This window comes from Dipodomys spectabilis, unplaced genomic scaffold (assembly GCF_019054845.1).
Source record: "Dipodomys spectabilis isolate Male_0828 unplaced genomic scaffold, ASM1905484v1 ptg000713l, whole genome shotgun sequence".
NCBI lineage: Eukaryota > Metazoa > Chordata > Mammalia > Rodentia > Heteromyidae > Dipodomys > Dipodomys spectabilis.
Genome location: NW_024871390.1, coordinates 158,894 through 168,504, shown reverse-complemented (window position 1 = coordinate 168,504; position 9,611 = coordinate 158,894). Strand labels below are relative to the sequence as shown.

The following is a 9,611-nucleotide window of genomic DNA, read 5'->3' as shown; positions in this document are numbered from 1 at the left end:
TGAGCAGCTGGGATGACAGGCGTGCACCGCCGGTGCCCGGCCCAAGAGACTCTTTAGCTCCTAATTAACCAGCAAAAACTAACACTAAAACAAAAAACAAAAAGTGAGCTGTGGTTCAAGTGGAAGAGATCCAACGTGGAAAGCCGGCTCAGGGAACAGCGCCTGGGTCCTGAGTTCAAGCCCCAGGACCGGCACACACACACACACACACACACACAGGAACACTGTGTGTGCAGGGCTACGTGTGTCTGCGGAGGAGGCTGGGTGTGCACCTTGCACTGATGTGTGTGCCCGCATCCTTTGAGGTCTCTGTCCTCCCCCAACTCCACAAAGCACCCCCAGCGGGACCCACAAACCGCAGGAGCCGGGCCCAGGCATCGCCCACCCCCTGGGGGGGGGACACGGGGTGGGGGACTCGCTTCACCCCGCAAACAGCTCCCACCGCCAGCTGCCTTTCTCTTGTTCCTATTGCCAAAAAAAAAAAAAAAAAAAAGCTGGGGATGGGGTGAGGGCCGAGCCTCTCCCCCTCCCCCAAGCCCCCCTCCCTCCTCCCTTTGTCACCCCCACCCCCCAAAACCTGTCCTGGGGTTCCCTAATCCAGGATCGCAGGCCCCCCCCCATTGCCCTTGATGCTGGGGGTGCTGGAGGGGCGGGGGAGGGGGGAGGGAGGGAGGGAGGGAGGTCTGGACGCAGAGGCCGGGAGGACGTGGGGGGGAGGGAGGGAGGAGGGAGGAGGAGGGAGGGAGGGAAGGAGGGAGGAGGGCGAGCGGAGCCGGCAGGAACCTCGTTGGGACGGAGCGCGTCTGCCCAGCACTGCTGGGCTCAACGAGAGGTAAGAGGGACCCCTGCCCGGCCCCCCCACCCATCACCGCCCCCCCACAGCCCCCCCCACTCGGCCTCCTCCCCCGCGGCCGCCCCAGGTCCCAGACACCTGCGATGAAGCCCAGGGCGAGGAGGGAGGGAGGGGCCTGTGACCTTAGCCCTTCACCTCTCTGCCAAGGACGGGTGTGGGGGGGCAGAGAGGGGGGACCCCAGCCACCAGGCAGCGAGCACCCCCAGATCCCTCCCTCCCTTCCTGCTATGGTCTGTCCTTCACCTCCTTCTCCCCTTCGTCCTTCTCCTCCTCCTCTCTCTCTCTCTCTCTGTCTCTCTCTCTCCTTTCCCATCTCTGTTTGGGGGTACCCCCCTGAGCTGGGCTTGGCGATCAGGTGGGTCCCAGGCTTCAAGGGAGGGCAGCGTGTGGGGGGGGGCTCTCTGGACCAGTTTCTCCATCTCCCTCCGGCTGGCCGTTGCCATGGTAACCGGGGTGGAGGAGCCCCAGGAGGACCATGCTGGGGGTGGGGTGGGGGTGGACAGGACCTTTTTTTTGGGGGGGGGGGGTTGGGTGGGAAGCCAAAGGGGCTGAGGGAACAGCTCACAGCCACTGGGGTGCCCCAATTATTTCTCCCCCCCACCCACATTTGCTCCAAAGCCATGATGCCTGTGTCCTCTTCACCCGGTCCCCCCTCGCGCCTCCCCCCCCCTCCCCCTCGCCAAGCCTGGTTTGCGTTGAAAGGAAACTGAGGCTGCAGGCCAGGAGAATGAGGGGTTCCCGCAGGGGAGGGGGAGGCGCCCTATGGGACACTGGGGTTTTGTGGGTTTGCTTTTGGGGGTGATTTCTGTTCATCATCTCTCGGTCCCCCAGCCTCTCCCGCCCGGGCCTCCACTCCGGAGCCTCCCCAGTGTGTCCGTCTATTTCCAGCTACTATCAGCGTTACCCCCTCTCTTTTTTCTCTCCTCCCCCCCTCCCCCGGCTGCAACATGCCTCCTGCGCCTCTGGTCCCCCCTCTTTCCATTTCTGGCAGTGTCTGATGTCAGTGGTTTCCCTCCTTCAGCCCGCCCCCTCCCCCTGCAGTCCCCATCTCCCTGCGCTCAGTCCCCGGAGGCTGCCCGGGAGGGAGGGAGGGAGAGGGCTCAGTACCAGCTCTGCCCAGGGGACCCACAGGCAGGAGACGCTGTTTACAGCGTACCCACAAAAATGAATTGAGGTGTGTGTCCCCATTGGTAGCTCTGTGTGCGTGTGTGTGTGTGTGTGTGTGTGTGTGTGTTGGTGTTGGAACTTGAACTCAGGGCCTGGCACTCACTTCTGGCTTTTTTATTTTCCTCTCAAGGTTGGTGCTTTACTGCTCCAGTCATACCTCCCCTTCAGGCTTTTTTTTGGGTCAGTCCTGGACCTCAAGGCCTGGGTATTAACCCCAAGTTGTTGCTGTTTTTGCTCAAGGCGGGTGCTTTCCCACTTTGAGCCACAGCGCCCATTTTTGCTTTTCTGCTGGTTCATTGGAGATGAGAACCTCATGACTTTCCTGCCCAGGCTGGCTTTGAACCGTGATCCTCAGATCTCAGTCTCCCGAATAGCTGGGATGCCAGGTGGGGAGCCTCCAGTACTGGCTAGGCCTAGATTCTTTTTTGTTGTTATTGTCTTTGTTTTGTTTATGTGGTCCAGGGAATCGAACCCAGGGCCTCATGCACGCTAGGCAAGCACTCTACCACTGAACCACATTCCCAGGTCTAGACTGCTTTAACCTCCTTTTTTATTCTTTCTGGAAACTATGGAATTAGATCATTGTTAGGGGTTTGAGGGGGGGTTCATTCAAGCCAGCCTGGGCAGGAAAGTTTGTGAGACTCTTGTCTTCAATGAGCCATCAAAAAGCTAGAAGTGAAGGTATGACCTAAATGGTAAAGCACCAGCCAACCTTGAACAGACAAGCTAAGGGACAGAGCCTGGACTGTAAGTTCAAGCCCCAGGATCTGCACAAAAGTTCATAGCCTGGCACTGGTGGCTCCCGCCTGTCATCCCAGCTACTCAGGAGGCTGAGATCTGAGGATCCTCGATCAAAACCAGCCCAGGCAGGAAAATCTATGAGACTTTTTTGGGTTGTTTTTGCCAGTCCTGGGGCTTGCACCTAGAGCCTGGCTTGTATCCCTTAGCTTATTTTTTGCTCAAGGCTAGTTGTACTTTACCACTTGAGCCACAGCTCCCCTTCCAGCTTTGTGATGGTTCATTGGAGATCAGAGTCTCACAGACTTTGCTGCCCGGGCTGGCTTTGAACTGCGATCCTCAGCTCTCAGCCTCCTGAGTAGCTAGGATGACAGGCGGGAGCCACCAGGGTGTGCTTAAAGCATAGTCTAGACTCAGGAAGGTGGCTCCGTGGTAGAGCGCTCGCCTAGCATGCATGAAACCCTGGGTTCGATTCCTCAGCACCACAGACACAGAAAAAGCCAGAAGTGGTGCTGTGGCTCATGTGGTAGAGCGCCAGCCTTGAGCCAAAGAAGCTCAGGGACAGCGCCCAGGCCCTGAGTTCAAGCCCCAGGACTGGCTAAAAACAAACAAAAGAATCTAGGCCTGACCTTTGCCCTCTGCCTCTTTCTGCAGCTGAAGCAAGAGGAGTCTAACCTAGCAAAGCTACCTTTCTTTGTTCGGTGGGAAGGGTGTCAGATTCTAGAAGATTCCCTGCCTGGTTTGCAAAGCTGAGGACTCAAAAGACCTGCCAAGCCCCAGCCTGGGTTCTAGAACTTTCCACCAGGGTCTCATCCTGGAGGAAGCAGCCAGCTCGCCTCTCCCCATCGACTCCACAGAGAGACTCAAGCCAGGCCCAACCTGGAGGCTGAGGCCGGCCTCTGACTGATTTCCCAGCCTCGCCCTTCCTGCCCGACCCGGGGAGGGGGCCAAGCCATGTCCTGTGAAGCAGCGGGGTGAGCTGGGAAGCAACCTCCTTGAATCCCGGACCCCGATCGCGCGGGGGAGGGGGGTCATCATGGCGGGGAGCGTGAGTGGGGCTCCGGGGTGAGACCTAGCCCCCACCCCCACCCCAAGCGTGGCAGCAGGGGGGGGTGGGGGTGCGGCTAGGATGGCTCGGGGCGGGACAGGGGCAGAAGAGGCCTCCCTGCGCTCCAACGCCTTGTCCTGGCTGGCCTGCGGCCTCCTGGCCTTGCTGGCCAATGCCTGGATCATCCTCAGCATCTCGGCCAAGCAGCAGAAGCACAAACCCCTGGAGCTGCTCCTGTGCTTCCTGGCGGGGACTCACATCCTCATGGCGGCCGTACCCCTCACCACCTTCGCTGTGGTCCAGCTTCGGCGCCAGGCGTCGTCCGATTACGACTGGAACGAGAGCATCTGCAAGGTTTTCGTGTCCACCTACTACACGCTGGCCCTGGCCACGTGCTTCACGGTGGCGTCGCTGTCCTACCACCGCATGTGGATGGTGCGCTGGCCGGTGAACTACCGCCTGAGCAACGCCAAGAAGCAGGCCCTGCACGCGGTCATGGGCATCTGGATGGTGAGCTTCATCCTGTCCACCCTGCCTTCCATCGGCTGGCACAACAATGGCGAACGCTACTACGCCCGGGGCTGCCAGTTCATCGTCTCCAAGATCGGCCTGGGTTTTGGGGTGTGCTTCAGTCTCCTGCTTTTGGGGGGCATCGTCATGGGCTTGGTGTGCGTGGCCATCACCTTTTACCAGACGCTCTGGGCCCGGCCGCGTAGAGCCCGGCTGGCCCGTGGAGGCCGGGCGAACGGAGGATCCAAGCCTGGAGGCCTGGGGAGTTTGGGGACCCGAGCGGCTTTTGAGGTGCCGGCGATCGTGGTGGAGGACACGCGTGGGAAGCGGCGGTCCTCGCTGGACGGGTCCGAGTCGGCCAAGACGTCGCTGCAGGTCACCAACTTGGTCAGCGCCATCGTCTTTCTCTACGACTCCCTCACTGGGGTGCCGATCTTGGTGAGATTTCGGGGAGGGGGGGTCTCCCCGCTATCCCTCTGACCTCCATCAGCCACGCAGCGTGGTCCCGTGATTCCGCCCCCAGTGCGGGATTCCATCCTCCCCTCCTCCATCTCTCCCCCCATTTTTTTATTTTTGGTCGGTCGTGGGGCTTGAACTCGGGGCCTGGGCGCTGTCCCTGAGCTCTTCAGCTCAAGGCTGGCGCTCTACCACTTGAGCCACAGCGCCACTTCTGGTTTTCTGGTGGTTCCTTGGAGATCAGAGTCTCACAGACTTTCCTGCCTGGGCTGGCTTTGAACCTCGATCCTCAGATCTCAGCCTCCTGAGTGGCTGGGATGACAGGCGGGAGCCTCGACGCCCGGTTAAGCAGTGTGTGACCTGCCGCTCTCCCCCTGCTCCAGGTGGTGAGCTTCTTCTCTCTGAAGTCGGACTCGGCCCCGCCCTGGATGGTCCTGGCCGTGCTGTGGTGCTCTATGGCACAGACGCTGCTGCTGCCCTCCTTCATCTGGTCCTGCGAGCGCTACCGGGCCGACGTCCGCACGGTGTGGGAGCAGTGCGTGGCCATCATGTCGGAGGAGGATGGCGATGAGGGTCAGCGCCGCCTTTGCTTTCCCGGCTCTCCTCCCCGCCCCACAGCGCCCTCTGGTGGACGGAGCCGGCGTGGCCTTGGCCTCATGAGAACACTGTGGTCCTCACTTTTGTATTGTGGGCCCCTTGAAGCAGGCCTGGGGGCCCTCCAGAAGCCCATATCACCCAGAGAACCAGACAAGCTGCCCCCCCACCGCCCTAACTTAATGATACACATCATCACGTCTGCCATCCCAGCTCCTCAGGAGGCTGAGATCTGAGGATCACGGTTCAAAGCCAGTCCAGGCAGGAAAGTCCATGAGACTCTGATCTCCCAGGAACCACCAGAAAACTGGATGTGGCGCTGTGGCTCAAGTGGTAGAGCGCCCGCCTTGAGCTGAAGAGCTGAGGGACAGCGCCCAGGCCTAGAGTTCAAGCCCCACAACTGACAAAAAAAGAAAAAAGAAAGAAATACTCACGAACTTTCCTGCCCAGGCTGGCTTCGAATCACAATCCTCAGATCTCAGCCTCCTGAGTAGATAGGATGACAGGCGTGAGCCACTGGCACCCCGCAGATCATTACTTCTATAAGTAGTATCAAAGTTAACACATCGGCACCACCCTTGGGCAGAATGATGGACATCGAGGGGTTCATGGACAGGGCAAAGAAGGGATGGTGAGCTCTGTGACCCCTGTACCCCCTTTTCTCTCACAGACGAGGGCTGTGATGAGTACTCGGAGAGCCGCATGTGCAAAGTCCGCTTCGATGCCAATGGAGCCACGGGATCGGGCAGCGGGGACCCCACTCAGGTGAAGCTGCTGTCCGGGCGACATATGCTCTTCCCTCCTCTCGAGAGAGTACACTACTTACAGGTAGGGGCTGAGGAGACCCAACCCAGATCTTGCTCCTCCTCCTCCATCTTAACCTCTCCCCCTCCTCCCATCCCTGAGACCCCAAGCCTTAGCCTGCTGGGCTCGCCAAGAGGCGGGCAAAGTAAATATTTTGGAGATGTTGGAGTAGGGTGGCTCCCACCTGTAATCCCAGCTGCTCAGGAGGCTGAGATCTGAGGATGGAGGTTCCAAAGCCTAGCATAGGCAGGAAGGTCCATGAGACTCTCATCTCCAATGAACCAGCAAAAAGCTAAGTGACAACACCCTGGCCCCGAGTTCAAGCCCCAGTACCCACAAACCAAAACACGGCACTGGTGGTTTGTACCTCTAATCCTAGCTACTCAGGGAGCTGAGAGCTGAGGATCCGGGTTCAGAACCAGCCCAAGGAAGGAAAGTCTATGAGACTCTTATGTCCACTGAGCCACCCCCCCCAAAAAAAGCCAGAAGCGGAGCTGTGGTTCAAGTGGTAGAGCGCCAGCCTTGGAGCACAAAAGCTCAGGGACAGCGCCCAGGTCCTGAGTTCAAGTCCCAGCACCAGCACACACATGAAAAAGCATGGCACCATCTTAAAAGGTCCCCAGATGGGGTCCTTCCTCCTCTACCGTTGTCTTGGCAGCACCCAAACGTCTGTGGACTGTTCCTCTCCTCAGGTCCCCCTGTCGCGCCGGCTGTCCCACGATGAGATCAACACCTCCAGCCCGCGCATGCCCGGATCCTTCCTGCACAAATGGTCATCCTCGGATGACATCCGGGCCCTTGGGGGCCCCCCCGATTACCTGAGGGCCAGGCTGGAGGATGAGGAGGATGAAGAGGATGCTGAGGGTGGAGGGCTGGCTAGCCTCCGGCAGTTTCTAGAGAGCGGGGTTCTGGGGTCCGGTGGGGGACCCCCACGGGGTGCTGGCTTCTTCCGGGAAGAGATCACCACGTTCATCGATGAGACACCTCTGCCTTCTCCCACGGCCTCCCCAGGACCCTCTCCACGCCGGCCCCGGCCGCTGGGCCTCGCCCCCCGAAGAGCCTCCCTGGGGTCTCCAGATGACAGAGGCCTTGGACTTCCTCTGGGGCCAAGTATCGCGAGACGCTGCTCCCTGACTGGGAGTGAGGGAAGAAGCAGGGCTTGGGGGAGGCCCTGGAGCCCGGGGAACCCCATCTTTTCCCAGCTGACCCTGTAGGCCCAAGTGGACCTGGTAGAATGGGAGAAAGGGGATCTGTCCCCCCCAAACCTATGGCAGCTGGCTCCAGGTTTGGATACTGGAGATGCACAGTGGGTCTGGGCGGTAGAGCTCCCCCCCCCACCCCACAAAGCCCCCCAACACGCGCCCCCTTTAACATCCTTAGCGAAATGTATTAAAATCTCAAGTGTTGCCATAGCAACCGCAGGGTGTTTGGGTTGTGTCGGTGGCATTGTCTCAGAGGCTCACGTGTGTGCGTGCGTGCATGCGCGTGTGTGTGTGTGTGTGTGTGTGTGTGTGTGTGTGTCAGAGACGATGAGATGGACCAGTGGAACAGAACAGGGGGTGAAGGCACAGGACCTGCAGGCTGCCAGCCGGGCACCGTGCCTCACGCCTGTAATCCCAGCTGCTACTGTGGAGGCTGAGATGTAAGGGGGTTGGTTTCCAGGGAGACTCTGATCTCCGAGGAACCACCAAAGAAAGCAGGAATGGAAGTGTGGCTCCAGTGGTAGAGCACCAGCCTGGAGTGAAAAGTGCCCAGGCCCTGAGTTCAAGCCCCAGGATTGGTGTGTGCGCGCACACACACACACACACAGTGATTTCACTCTCCTCTCTCATTTACATTTGGGCCTGCTGGTCTTTGGTGTGGAACTTCCTCCCTCTACTTTCTTATCCTCTCTCCCTTCCCCTCCCCTCCCTCGCCCCTTCCTCCTCCCTCGCCCCTTCCTCCTCCCTCTCCCCTTCCTCCTCCCTCTCCCCTTCCTCCTCCCTTCCCCTTTTCTTCATCCTCCTCCCTCCCCTCCCTTTCTCCTTCCCCTTCTCATCTGCCAATTCCCCTCCCCTCCCCTTCTCTCTCTTCCCTTTCCCCCCTCTCCCCTCCCCTCTTCTCCTTCCTCTCTTCTGCTTCCCTCCTTTTCCCCTCCCCTCTTCCCATTCCCTTCCCCCTTCTTCTCCTTCCCACCCCTCCTCTCCTTCCCCCCCACTTCCCCCTTCTTCCTCCCTCCCCCTCCTCTCCCTCTTCCCTCCCCTCTTCCTCCTCTCCCTCCCTTCTTCTTTCCCCTCCCTCCCCTACTCCTTCTTCCCCCCTTCCCCTCCCCTCTTCTTCCCTCCCTCCCCTCCTCTCCCCCTTTCCCTCACTTCTTCCTCCCTCCCCCTCCTCTCCCCTCCTCCCTCCCCCCCACTTCCCCCTCCCTCCCCTCCCCTCCCCTCCTCCCTCCCCCCTCCGTCTCCTCCCCATCGTCTTCCCCCGCCGTCCCGTCCTCCTCCCCGCCGTCCCGTCCTCCTCCCCGCCGTCCCGTCCTCCTCCCCGCCGTCCCGCCGTCCCCGCGGTCCGGGCGCCATGCCGGGGCCGCCGCTGCTGCTGCTGCTGCTGCTGGCGCGGGCCGGGCGGGCGCTGGCGGCGGAGCCCCCGGGCCTGGCGGCGCTGCGGCCCGGGGCGGCGCCGCAGCCGGCCGACCTGCTCTACGCCGACGGGCTGCGCGCGTACGCGGCGGGCGCCTGGGCGCGGGCCGTGGCGCTGCTGCGGGAGGCGCTGCGGAGCCGCGCGGCGCCGGGCCGGGCGCGCCGGGCGTGCGGGGCGCGCTGCGGGGCGGCGGCGGCGGCCGGGCGCTGGGAGGCGGCGCTGCTGCGGGCGGCGCTGCGCCGCGCCGAGTGTCTGGGCCGCTGCGCCGCGCGCGCGCTGGGCCCCGGGGCCGCCGCGCGGATGCGCCTGGCCCGCGCCGTGCGCGACGCCTTCCGCCGCCGCGAGCCCTACAACTACCTGCAGCGCGCCTACTTCCAGGTGGGCCGGGCCGCCCCGGGGCCGGGGCCGGGGCCTACTCACACCCGGGGCCGGGGCCGCCCCCGGGGCCTACTCACAGACGAGGCCGGGGCCGCCCCCGGGGCCTACTCACAGACGGGGCCGGGGCCTACTCACACCCGGGGCCGGGGTCCCCACACCCGGGGCCGGGGCCTACTCACAGACGGGGCCGGGGCCTACTCACAGACGGGGCCGGGGCCTACTCACAGACGGGGCCGGGGTCCCCACACCCGGGGCCGCCCCCGGGGCCTACTCACAGACGAGGCCGGGGTCCCCACACCCGGGGCCGGGGCCGGGGCCTACTCACAGACGGGGGCCGGGGTCCCCACATCCGAGACCCACTTCCAGATGGGGTCCCCAATCCGAGGTCTACTTCCAGGAAAAGTCGGGGTCTCCACATTTGGGGCCCACTTCCAGATGGGGGGCTGG

The 9,611-nt window shown here is 62.1% G+C and overlaps 2 protein-coding genes across 3 annotated transcripts in view; both read left to right on the top strand.

Annotated features, from left to right (window-relative positions):
* The first annotated feature begins 3,887 nt into the window (after positions 1 to 3,887).
* On the top strand, positions 3,888 to 7,384 carry Gpr162 (G protein-coupled receptor 162). The gene is made up of 4 exons (XM_042672449.1): positions 3,888 to 4,754; positions 5,156 to 5,345; positions 6,037 to 6,194; positions 6,863 to 7,384. Exons 1-4 carry the CDS (start codon positions 3,888 to 3,890, stop codon positions 7,382 to 7,384), a joined length of 1,737 nt encoding a protein of 578 aa, XP_042528383.1.
* Positions 7,385 to 8,720: 1,336 nt separating this feature from the next.
* The window catches only part of P3h3 (prolyl 3-hydroxylase 3), a 30,693-nt gene continuing 29,802 nt past the window's right edge, over positions 8,721 to 9,611 (top strand). For both annotated transcript variants that reach the window (XM_042672443.1, XM_042672444.1), the window contains exon 1: positions 8,721 to 9,164. In XM_042672443.1, the coding sequence (XP_042528377.1) occupies positions 8,724 to 9,164 (441 nt within the window). In that variant the 5' untranslated portion in view covers positions 8,721 to 8,723. The remainder of the gene's footprint in view (positions 9,165 to 9,611) is intronic.